Here is a 12790-nt window from a genome sequence, read left to right on the forward strand (position 1 = left end):
ATGAATACAGAATCATTCTAGGACATTGTTGGGTCGATGATGAAAACTCAAAGGAAAAAACATCTTCCCTGCTCTAGGGGTCCATCTGATGGAATGGGACCTCCAGATGTGCACACATGGACATCAGTTTTCAAAAGATTGGATTAAAAAACCTAAGTTATATCCCATGGAAATATGGGACTACATTAAAACAAAAGCAATTGACATCTTTGTTTTATCTATCTACCCATCTACTTCAGAAGTAGAGAGAGGGCTCCCATCCACTAGTTTCCACCAACGGTGTCTTTAATGGCTGAGCCAGGCCAAACCTAGGGGCTGGGAACTCCACCTAGACCTCCCCAGGTGAGTGACTGAACACCAGCTACTTGAACCATCACCTGTTGCCTTCTGGGATTTGCATTAACAGGAAGCTGGAGTCCAGGTCCCACTGCTCCCAGGTGGGTTGCAAACTGTCCACCCACCTATCTTGATAGCCAAGTGTTCAGAGGCAGGTAAGTACCTGGAGGGTTAAAGATGACTTCCTGAAGGTAGGAGGACCTTGTACCAGCGTAAAAGAGACTATCTGCCTTAATAAGTGTGGTGACGAGAGGAGGAGGGCATTCCATTCCACCTGAATGGAAAAATGGAGATTACATGAAGACTGGGCTGGTGAGAGGATCTCAAGGGATCCTAAGTACAGAAGGTGTGTCACATGCAGTCAGAGGCAGCCAGGCCTGCAGCAGGCTCCCAACTTGCTGCAGGCACCAATCCAGCTGAAGGAAAGGGCCATCTCAAAGGGCACAAATCTTTACAATGGCTCTTTCCAACATGCATGAGAAAATGTGCCTTACATAAAAACCCCACCTGAATTACAAAATATTTTTGGTACCAAAATAAATGTACCCTCTAATTCTGTTTTTCATGAATTTTTCTGAGACTGTTTTTAAAGAGCAGTGTTTGGAGCATTTTCTTCTGCCATACCCTCTGTGCCCACACTGCCCGTCCTGATTGTTCTGACCCTCCTCTCCCTCTGCTTCCCTTGACCACCTTCTCCAACCGTGGGTCTTTATTTTATCACACATCCTGGGACATCCATCCAATCTGTTGATCCAACCTGGTTTTGCTGTTCTCACACTCAGTGTTCTACTGTTCCAACTTGACAGGGCCTGTGGATGTACTCTTAGGTACAGGCCTGGGCCAGGGCTTACCAACCTAACCTAGTGTGTGAGTGGGCCAGTCTTCCCTCCTGGCACTGATTTACCACCCAGGCACTCAGCTTCTGGGGGTTTAGTAAAAGATGGAATCACCCAGCCAGTCCTGGCTGCTTCTACCACTGCTTTGTCTCGGCCTGATAGAAGCCTCTTTGAACTACACCTCAAGCTTATTCCCTTCTCGTAGCCACAGACTTCACTGTAGGTAACATGCCCTGGGGCCCGCCACTATGACTCTAGCAGCCAACCCAAGGGCCTGCCAAGACTACAGCCTCACTTCCTTTCTCCTGCTTCTCCACTGCTGTGGGATAACTGTTCCTGATACCACCTGCTACTATCTTCAGAAACGTTTCTCTTCTAATCCCTCTGGGAGGTTGGACTTACCTGTGTGTGTTCTTGTTCTGTGGCCTGATCAAAGATAAGTCAGATGTTTGGTCAAGGCACCTTGTTGGATGTCAAGGACAGCAGTCTTCAGACAACAGATATAGCCTGCCTTTACAGGCAATCTGAACAGGCTCAAAAAGCAGGAACTGAGACAGACTACACAGATAGGAAATGCAACATACAAAGTGCAGTGAAGCTGACAGGAGGTCAGCAGGTCCTGTTGGTCTTGAAATTTGAAATTGACCACCAGAGCTATTCCCAACAATGTTGATAGCTAAGCCAATCATTTCTAAGTTTCCCCACCCCCAGCCCCACAAAAAAAAAAGGCTGTTTTTTTTTACCTTCCCAGAAACCTAGGAATTTTCACACAAAAAATACCAATGGATGTGTAGAAGGAGAGACATGATGAAAGCAATGCTGAGGAAGATTGTCATAACCTCAGCAAAAACCAAACAAGCAAATTTAACTAGGAGGTTGCAGCTTCCTAGGATCTGCTTGTCAAGGGAGAAGTGTCAGCAGCCCCATCTAGAGGCGATGGTGGATGGTGCAGGCAGCAGGGCCTACTGCGGGCAGCTTGCACAAAGGACAGGGCTAAGGGGACATTGCCCCGTCGTTGTACCGTGAGAGCCACAAGTTCCAAAACCACTGGCCAGGGTGTTGCTCTTCTTCCAAATCATGGCCAATGTCACCTCCACCTTGTGAATGACAAGGCAGCACAGGCCAGAGGCACTGGTTTGGTCCTCAGCTGTGGAGGAGGCCGCAAGATTGAAGCTTCCTACCACCCCGTGTTGATTTCAGGTTGCGCTGGCCCGCAGAGCTCTGCAGGTGCAGGCAGGTGAATAAAGAGAACAGCAACAAGTAGAAACTTTCTGAAAAGTCCTTGCTGATGGAAAGCTTGTGTTCGTTTCCAGTGCCAATGGAACCCCCTGTGCCTAAGGAGAGCTCAAGAGTATGGATTGCAGCTGCGATTGTCACTTTGTTCGTTGTGGCCGGGATCGTATGCTTTCTCACTCTGAGGAAGAGGAACATGGAGCAGCAGCCGGGTGTCGCCTGTGAGTGCGGTGAGTGAAGCTTGGGACCCTCTGCAGGCCATCGCTGCTGTGCTGCTTCTCCACTGGCTGCCGTTTGGGGCTCTTTGCCCTTGAGCCCAGGAATGGCAAGGAGTCAGTAAAATGCTGGAGGGAAAGGGGGCTTCTGGAGAACCTACCCAGCAGCTGGTGGTACACTCCAGGGCCTCTGTGAAACCCAAGGTGTTCAGGCAAAGCTGACCCTTACTTGCTTTACCCACGTCGCTTCCGGAGGGTCTTGTGTCAGTTCAGTGATGTGAAAACACTTGTAAATTTTCGCGATTACCTTCCTGGGTGTGTCCAGCCAGGGACCATGGGATTGACCTCCTCATCTCTAGGGCCTCGGTTTCCTGTAAGGAAGTTAGGTGTATTCCTTCTTGGTGTAGCAAAACTGACACTAGCTTTCACTGTTTACCAAGTACCACTTCTCTGTTATCAAAGTATATAGAAATAAAAACTATCCATAATTCTCCTAGTGTTAACACCACAATTATACAGCTGGTATTTTTTGGCATGTTTCTTTCAGATTTACCTGTGTAGAAAGCTACATTATTTTCTGCCGTTGGGATAATAATACAAGGTTTGTTTTTCACAATGGGGAGGATGTCACTTGAATTGGATTGTTACCTCGTTATACAAAACATAACCAGACACTCTGCAACGTCAGAAATGCCCATCAACAGCGTTCAGTGAGTGAGAAACACACAACTTATTTATTTTCCCAACCCCATTCTTGGACATTTCGTCCTGATAGAGTTGGTGTTTTAAGCAGCACGACACTGAACAGGCATTCTGTAGACGTCTGCTGTTGAACTGTTTAGTTATGGCAAAGCAGTTCCTGACTTTGTAATAATCCCATGCTTATTGGTGGCTCGGGCTAGTCTGGGTCAGGTCTGAGACTGCCTACTGTGGTGGTTAGTTTGGTTGATGTGAATAAGTAAGATAATATGCCCAGGAACTTGTGGCAGAAAGCACAGGTGAGAGTAAGCTTTCTGCCAGAATCTTACTGAAGCCTGCAGTGGCTTTACTCCAGGATCAATGTAGAACACACATGGATGCCAGTAGCAGGTACTCTTTTCATCCTCATGTATTTTAAAAGCAGGATAATGACATATTTCAAGAAATTGTTTCAAAAATCAAAACATATGGTACAGTCACTCAGCCTGCCGAAGTGTGCGGTAAGCTGAGTGATGTCCATGATGTACATGTGTGAAAACGAGAGCCAGGGCTGGGTGTGCACGTGAGTCCTGCTGGCCTGGGCTCCGGCTTCTCAGGGGATGTGTTCTGAGCCTCTCTTTGTTTTCGTCACATTGCCGTGTTAACATGAGTCACAGTAGCAGAAGTGGCTGTCAATGTGGAAGTTAACTGTTTCCTTAAATTTGCTTTCACATGGGATCGACCAGCTTATAGTCAAAGAAAAGGAAGACAGATGGATAAGAAGAGTGAGAATGTTCCTTCTCCCAGGAGGCAAACAGAAAAATGTAGAGTCTTAGATGAGTGGGCCAAAAATGTGTGTGAGAGAAGTCAAAAGAGAACTAAAAAGGCTGCACTTGTAGGGGGAGCATGAGATGGTCTTAGAGTTATGGGTGGTAGAAGTCAGAAGGCAAGAGAGAGTAGCACAAATGAGAGTACCTGGAAACAACTGTGGAGAAATGGAATTAGAGGATAAGTTTATTTCTGTACAAAGAAATTCTGAAACCATGTGCAGCTCTTTATTTATTTATGTTTGCTTTATTTGAAGGACAGAGAAGTAGACACAGAGAGGTCTTCCATCCATAGGTTGACTCCCCAGATGCCTACATCACCCAGAGCTGGACCATGCCAGAGCCTGGAACTCGATCCAGTCTTCCATAGGAAGGTCAGGGACCCATGAGCTTGATCCATCATCTGCTGCTTCCCAGGGTACACATTAGAACTGGATCGGGAATGGATTAGCCAAGACTCAAACCAGGCACTCCAGTGTGGGCTCTGGCCACCCCCAGCAGGGTCTTCACTGCTGCAGCGAATGCCTGCAATGTAAAGTCCTTCAGGCATTGCCTGTGAAGTGTTTGAGTGGGAAGAAGGCAGTGAGGCCTGCCTACAGCTTGAAGGAGGCTTGATCGGCCTTTGCTGGCTTTGGAGATGGAAGAAGGAGTCCATGAGCCGAGACCAAGAGATAGCCTCTAGAAGCTGGGGATGGTACTCGGGAGTCAGCCCTGCAGCCAGCCAACAGCAAAGTGAGATCTCAGTACTGGGACTCCAAGAAACTGCCCACAGACAGATGTGGAAGCAGGTATGATCCACCCATAGAGAGAGGAGCTTGCTGATAACCACTTGAAATTTTTCTAAAACTACAACTTCCTCCCAACCCCACAATAATCTTCTTCTCAGAGGAGGTAACAAACCTGATATCAAAAGTCCTATCAAGTATTTATTCACTAATTATAGTTTATTTTTCTTTTTTATGTGTCAACTCCTCATATATTTATTCTATTTTAGCTTTTTAAATGACCGGACAAAAAGCTATAGTTATTTCACTTGGTTTCTAATTCCTCTTCACTTTATTTTTTAATCAAATAGAACAGATAAGGCATGAGAAGTCATAGCTATTATTGTTTTGATCCAATCTATTACCCTATTAGTTTATCCATTGGATGTAAAGACATAATAGCTCCTTCTAAACTTTTATTTCCTCATTTGTGTCTTGTGTAACTGAAAGAAGATTATAACACAGAATTATGGAGAAAAGGAGAAACAGACATCATCCATGTACTGTTCACTCCCAAGATGGTTGCAGTAGCCCGAGGAAGGCCAGGCCTTAGCCAGGAGCTCCATGCTGGTGCCCGTGTGAGTGGCACGATTCCAAATAGCTGGGCCGTGATCCAGTGCTTTCCTGTATGTACTAGCAGGGAGCGGGGTCTGAAGCAGAGCATCTGAACTGAAACCAGCATTTTTTACCACTTGCCTCCCTGGAGTCAATCTGGAAGAGTCTCATCTCTTTCAGATACGATTTCTTAAAAGCAAAGTGTCTTTTCCAAATTGAACCAGCATTTAAACAGAAAACTTCTCAGGCTTGAAAAACTAAAAGTTGGTACTTTCACCAGATTTGCTCTATAAAAAGCTGATTCAGGACCCAAACACAAAAGTTTAGAATCTGCTTTCATTTATAAATAGAAATGTAGTATTCCTTTGTTACTTTTAGTGGTGATAATTTTATCATGCATATGAAAGGATAATTTAATTGTTCTGTGTGAAAGACATTTGAACTATTGAATTCAGTTATAGTGTTATTATTTTTGGAAGGAATTTTGACAAAGGTAGAACCTAACCAGATTTACGAAGTGTCTTGGAGCTCAGTCAAGTGAGAAATAACTCAAGCACCTGTTTTGTGTTACTATAGCAAGTTAGCTGAGAATGGTCTTTAGAAGGAAAGGAAGCTGATTTGGGCTCAGGTTTTGGAGGCTGGAGAGTCTAAGTGCAGGTGGCCAAGCTTGGTGAGGGTCTCATTCTGCACCAAAACATGGTAGATAGCATCACCTGTCAGGACGACATTGCGTGTGAAGAATGACGTCATAGGCTGCAAGGATGATACGACATGGTAAGAACATATATAAATGAGCATGTGTGACTGAGAGACTGCGAGGAGGCTCCAGGCTCCAGGATAGCCAGTCCAGTCCCACAAGACCCAACCCCCACCCCCACGACATAAGCATTAATATCTTCTGAGGATGATGTTCCGTACCCAGTGATCATGCATACCATAAAATGTTAAGCAAACAGTAGATTTCTGCTGCCTCCCACAAAGAATTAGCTGCTACAAGGAATTTCTTTCCACAAACAACTGGAATTGAAAACATCAACAAAACAGCAGTTTTCTTTGTTTTTTAAATTTATTTTATTTTTACTGGAAAGTCAGATATACAGAGAGGAGAAGAGAGAGGAAGATCTTCTTTTGGTTGATTCACTTCCCAAGCAGCTGCAATAGCCGGAGCCAGGAGCCCGGAACCTCTTCCAGCTCTCCTACGCAGATGCAAGGTTCCAAAGCTTAGAACCGTCCTCAACTGCTTTCCCAGACCACAAGCAGGGAGCTGGATGGGAAAAGGAGCCACCGGGATTAGAACCAGCGCCCATATGGGATCCCGGCATGTTTAAGGCAAGGACTTTAGCCACTAGGCTACTGCACCAGGCCCAAAGTAGCAGTTTTCTGACACTGAACAAGCATTAGAAAAATGAGAGTCCCTGAGAGAAGGGGGGGAAATGAGGTGAGCTCTAGGATTTTGCATAACTCACTGCCTGGAATCAGTGTCCCAGCTATTGGAAGGTAGGGGGAGCTCTATACCAAAACCAGAAAAGACATTACAGAAATCTGGTAAACAAAGTTATCAAAATCCTTAACAAAATTATCAACTAAAATAGTGGTATTTTGAACATGTGATAATTGTGACCAAGTACGACTTACTTTGGCAACATGGGTAAATTCAATATTCAGAAAACAAGAATAAAATTTGCCGTATTAGCAACTAAAAGGAACGCAATATGATAATGCCAAAAGAGACAAAAAAGCTTCTGACAAAACCAATACTCATTCATAATTTAGAAAAAAGTCTTATAATTCTGGAGTAAATACGGGGTATCTCCTTAACCTATCAAAGGATGTCTAACCAAAACCTTTTGGTTAGCATCATAGTTAACAAAGGAAGATTGCTTTCCCCACAAGATTGGAATAAAGCAAAATGCCCATCCCCATGACTTCCAGTCGGCGTGATCAGGATGTCCTAGCCAATGCAACAGGAAGAGAAAAAGAAAGGAAAGGGAGACAGAGTCAGAAGGGACAAGGAAACTACCAGAACTCTGAAGTGAGTGCAGCAGAAATAAGGAAACAAGGTTAGCAAACGCAATTAAGAGCAGTTGTATTTCTGGGTGTACTAACAACAGACGCTTTAACAATTGATTATGCCTCCACAAAGTTGATTATTTCTAAATATAGCACACCCATAAAAGAAAACTGTCATCAATAACAAATTTCCAAGAAGACTTTATTTAGTAAAGATTGAATAAAACAAAAATCAGAGGTGGGGCTACCACTGTGGCTAACTGGGTAAAGGCACCATCTCCATATGAGCACCAGTTTGTGTCCCAGCTGCTCCACGTCCACCTGCTAATGTGCCTGGGAAAGCAGCAGAAGACAGTTCAAATATTTGGACGCATGCACCCACAAGAAACCCAGAAGAAGCTCCTGGATCTTGGCTTCAGATTGGTGCAGCTTCTCATTGTGGCCATTTGGAGAGTGAACAAGCAGATGTAAGATCTCTCTTCTTCTCTCTCTCTCCCTCCCTCCCTCCCTCTCACCCTTTCTCTCTCTCTCTCTCTCTCTCTCGCTCTCTCTCTCTCTCTCTCTCCCTCCCCTCTCTCTCTAACTCTGCCTTTCAAATAAATATTTTTCTTTCTAAAGATTTGCTTATTTTTATTAGAAAGGCAAATTCACAGAGAGAAGGAAAGACAGAGAGAGAAAGATCTTCCATGCACTGGTTCACTCCCCAAGTGGCCACAGTGGCTGGAGCTGAACCTAACTGAAACCAGAAGCCAGGAGCTTCTTCCAGGTCTTTGATGCAGGTGCAGGATCCCAAGACTTTGGGCCATCCTCTACTGTTTTCCCAGGCCACAAACAAGGAGCTGGATGGGAAGTATGGCAGCCAGGACATGAACCAGTGCCTAAATGGGATCCCGGCGCGTGCAAGGCGGGGATTTAACCACTGAACCGTTGCACTGGGCCCTGAGTTAAATCATTTGAAAAACACGTTAGGGGCATCATTGAGAGGATTCCTATGATCCCTGATTTCCTGCAAAGGTACTCAAGGTAACAATACCAGTAGAAGCTGTGAGTGAAACAGTAGCGCAAACACAACAGCTAACCGAAGAGACTTTACATCCCAAGTCCATGGTAGTCAAGGCTAATAGCAACTTGAGGTTTGGGAAATCTAGCTGGCTAGAGATTTCCCAGTTGGGCCACACCTACAGCAGTGTGCAGCATTTTGTAACACCATTCAGGTAATCCATTTAGGCTTTTTTTAAATTGGAAAGTAAAGTTTTTGTTTGTTTGCTTACTTGCTTTTAAGCAAGATTTTCTTTTCCTCCTTGGAAACTTTGCTTCCAGAGATTCTTTTGAAGTTATTGAGTGACTGCTGACATTAAGTGTGCTGAATTTCCCAGTTATATCTTTATTTTAGCAGAGATAGAGATGATAAGTGAGGAATCTATTTACAACAGTGGAACTTAAGACACAGTGAGAAAGTATTTACTTTTTTTGGATGCAAGAAACTCCACCATGAAGTCACATTTAAATAGTCATCTGTTCCATACAGAAGGTTATAAGAATTTCTCTCTGAGTCCTAGGACTTCAGCGCCTCCCTTTAGTGTTGATGGAGAATGCATCCTCTGAAGTTATTTTTCATCTCTTTCAGAGATCACCAAAATGGAAAATGCAGACAATGAGAAGATGGAGGAAATGTGAGTCTGAGTCTTGCAACACTTTGAGAGGATTAATGCCCTGGATGTGTGGAAGTTGAATAGTCTGGAGCCAGGGAGATTCTGAGACCTCAGCCAATGTCAGCAAATGGTGCAGTGGGAAGGAAAGTGAGACTAGACAGGGTCTGGGGGTTGAGGGGAAATGAACTGCCTGTGAATGAGCGGCAAAATACCAGTGCACAACAGCCAGAGGGCAAGGTAAGCCCAATCATGGGCAGGTAGATATCAGTGATGAAGGGCTCTGATGCGGTGAGAATGGGCTGCTCCTTCTTCCCCATGGTGACCCCAGTGCCTAGCACAGTGTGGAGACAGCTGGGCATCCTACAAATATGGAATGAACAAATGAAAGAGAGAGAAGTGGTCATGTGTTCTCTTCAGCCCTGATGTTGTCTACTGTCTCTTCTACTTGAAAATGTTCTTTGGTTACTTCTTTATATCATTCTGCAAATCTTACACCAAGCAGAGCTTTCTTTAAAATATTTCCCCAAACTACGTCTTGTCCCCTTGTGTCAGTGTCAAATGCATCCCTTGACTTTTGTTTCCTAACAGTAGTTTACACTTAGTATTGGTGTGATTGGCTTATTGAGTTCTATTAACTAGTCTAACTGCATGGAAGGCTGCTAGTCTCACCCTTGTGTTGCTGCCAGCACATAGCAGAGTGCCTGGCGTGTACTTGGCAGGCATTTATGTACTGGCATAAATATGTGTTGAAAGAATGAATAAATGTGGGAAAGATATACAAAGATTCCTGGACAGTCAGTACTTTTAGAACATGATGCAATCGCCTTGTCTGTACTGCCATCTTCTCCGAGGATTTGGACTTACAAGAATATCAAATTTCTGAATGTGTGGTTGTGAGAATCCAAGCAATCCTACTCAAAAATCTGGCCTCTGACACAGGGAAATGACCTCCAAGTACAAAGGCCACCAGAGTCCCCTGGATACACCAGCTTCTTGCGACCAGTCCAGATGTTCTGGATGGTGGTCCAAGTTATTTAGGTCCTACCCATCCTATGAGATTTAGCTCCAAAATGGTCTGGAGGAGTCTGCACAGCAAAGGTTGCCATAAATCAGCACAGAACCTGGGCAAAACATGACAAAAATAAAGGATAGATTGGAAGGGAATGTGGGTGACAGTGTCAACAGTTTCTTATCTTCTGCTTCTCCACCTGTCTTCACAGTTGATTTCTCTTCCTTCCCATTACAATGTCCTTCTATACTCTGCTGTATCACTAAAATCTGCAAGAAGAAAGTGGATTTGCTCTGAAATGTCACCCAAACTTTTCTTTTTAATTTTCCAGAGTAAAAGTCCATGAACCTGAAAAATTGGACAAAACAGCCCAGTGTGTTCACCATTTGAAGACACCCTCAAGTGACAAATGTGCCACGCATTTTTAATTAATGTGTAAAAGCTATATTCATATCTACTTTTTATATAGTTTCCTTTACAAGTCTTTGATGAAGAAGTTTTTGGTGTCTCCCAGAAAACAAAAATATATTACCACTCATAGTAGCAGGAGCTCCAGGACTGACTGTCAATGCAACAGCCTCCCTATAGTGCTAGCTCTGTTCCCTGTGCCAGGAGCAGATTTTAATTCTCCAACTGCTCTTTTTAATTTCAGAGCACACTGTGAGCCAAGTCCTACTGGGTCTGATTTGGGGAAAATGTTTAGGACCCTCTGCTTCAGGTTGGATTCCTTTCTTAATTTTGTAAGTCATGTTTCTATAAGGAACTCCCAGCTCCTAGAATACTGGCTTTTATCTGCTCTGAATTAGAAGATGGTGCCTCATTTCATCTTCTATGCCTGAGACTGAACATCTACCTCTTTGGTCAGTTGGGAGTTATATACTATGACTTGTACTGTATTAGTATTAAGGTTTTGAAATACTACAATCATGTGACTACCATGCTCTGAATGTCTCCTCCAGATATGGAGTACCTATCCCTTGGTTTTGTGGTCAGTCAGGGAAACAGTAGCCTGGGATACAGGTAGATATGAGCAGCCGACCCTATCTATGGGAAATCAGGAACATCAGTGATGGAACCAACTCTGGACCCTGGAACCACTTCTTCCTGGTCTGTATCTAATGGTGAGGAGGACCCAGGTTCCCACCAAGCTTTGAATAAGCCACAGTAGAGAGCACTGAGCAAAGGTGGGAAGTGCTAGATCATATCAGGGGAGCCCACAGTCCATTCTTGAAAAGGTGACACAGGTGATGCATCAGATACACAGAGGAAAAGAGTGGGAAGAGCTCAACCAACTGAGGCATACTGGTCTGCCTAGTCTTTCTATGAGTCTTGGAATAAACAGCAGAAAGCATCTGCCCTAACGTGCTGAGGTAGCCGCTTTCCCGGTGATTGGTACAGGATTTTGATGACACCCAAGTTTTGTTGATGATGTTTCATCTGACTGGAAATCATGCTGGGAAGGGATACCTGTCATTTAGACAATGGGATGAGCTGATGGAGGCTGAGGAGCCTGACAATACCCAGGTAGGAGAAAAAGCTGGAGTGGAAGAGCAGAACACCAGTTACCCAGAGACTTCCTTGGTCTGCAGATTCAGAATGGTTCAGATAAAGTTAGTGCATTTTGAGTTTGAGGACTGTTTACATTCAAGGCAAAGACACAAATATTGTACACATGAAAGGAATAGCTTGGTGGAGAGGAATTAGCAATCCCAGTTCCCAAGGCAGCATCAGTAAGAGATAGAACAGCCTCAATTCAAACCTAAACAAAACTTTGGAAGGTCGAGGTCACAAAAGTAGTTCTTTATATTTTACACAAAGGACCTCTGAGGGTTGTAGACAGCTTGTGCTAGTCATGCACATCCCTTGTAAAATTACCATTTGTGCTCCCTACCCCTGCCTTTGTTAGACTTCTGGCACCTGGCTGGTTTCCAACTTGCTCTGTACATAGATGGTCTCAATAAAATTTTATGAAATGTATTGAGTCAACTGTACTTTCTGCTTTCGTGTCAACAGTGCTTATTACCGATCTCTGCAATCCGATGTCCACCAGCCCCATCCCCTTTGTGAATGCCCTGCCTCTTGACATCTCTGAAGTTAGAAGCCTGTTATTTATCCCTAATCTTCTCCTCCTCCATTTTGCCTTATTGTGTAAGACTGAGAAACTTTAATATCTTTCATGTATTTATTTCGGTAATCAGACATGTAAAAAGTCAAATATGAATCATTTATGAGCATACCTAAGACATGTTTAAAAAGGAAGGGTTTCCTGCTCTTCAGTCCACAACCTTTTGTGCTGTGCACATTTAAAAAAAATATTCCTTGAAAGCATACTGACTGCAAAATAAATGCATGTGTGCCTCTATTCATACAGTAGAAAAGTCAGGAACACTCTAGAAAAAAGGAAACTAGATCATGTTATGGCAGTGATGAGTCTAATTACTCACCAATGGATCCTGGCCACCTAGAATTGTGTCTCAAAATGCATTTGTTGGAAGACTGGATGACACATGGACATGCCTTCTGGGAGAAACATCCATTCTTGGTCTGTTAAGCTATCTATCCTTCTGTGTTCCAAGTCTGGGAGCTGGGAAAAACAGGCTAAAGAGGTCACGAGGCATGACACTGGTACTAGTGAACACTGTGCTTTTAAACCTATAAACTCATTATGCCATGTG

At 44.0% G+C, this 12790-nt stretch overlaps 1 protein-coding gene across 2 annotated transcripts in view; it reads left to right on the forward strand.

The window, feature by feature from the left end:
* Positions 1-12092, forward strand: part of CD86 (CD86 molecule) — a 71968-nt gene extending 59876 nt beyond the window's left edge. For both annotated transcript variants that reach the window (XM_041003108.1, XM_041003107.1), the window contains exons 5-7: positions 2486-2635; positions 9082-9127; positions 10447-12092. In XM_041003108.1, the coding sequence (XP_040859042.1) occupies positions 2486-2635; positions 9082-9127; positions 10447-10543 (293 nt within the window). In that variant the 3' untranslated portion in view covers positions 10544-12092. The remainder of the gene's footprint in view (positions 1-2485; positions 2636-9081; positions 9128-10446) is intronic.
* The last annotated feature ends 698 nt before the right edge of the window (positions 12093-12790 follow it).

Source organism: Ochotona curzoniae, unplaced genomic scaffold (genome assembly GCF_017591425.1).
Source record: "Ochotona curzoniae isolate NIBS_2020 unplaced genomic scaffold, NIBS_Ocur_1.0 scaffold_2587, whole genome shotgun sequence".
NCBI lineage: Eukaryota > Metazoa > Chordata > Mammalia > Lagomorpha > Ochotonidae > Ochotona > Ochotona curzoniae.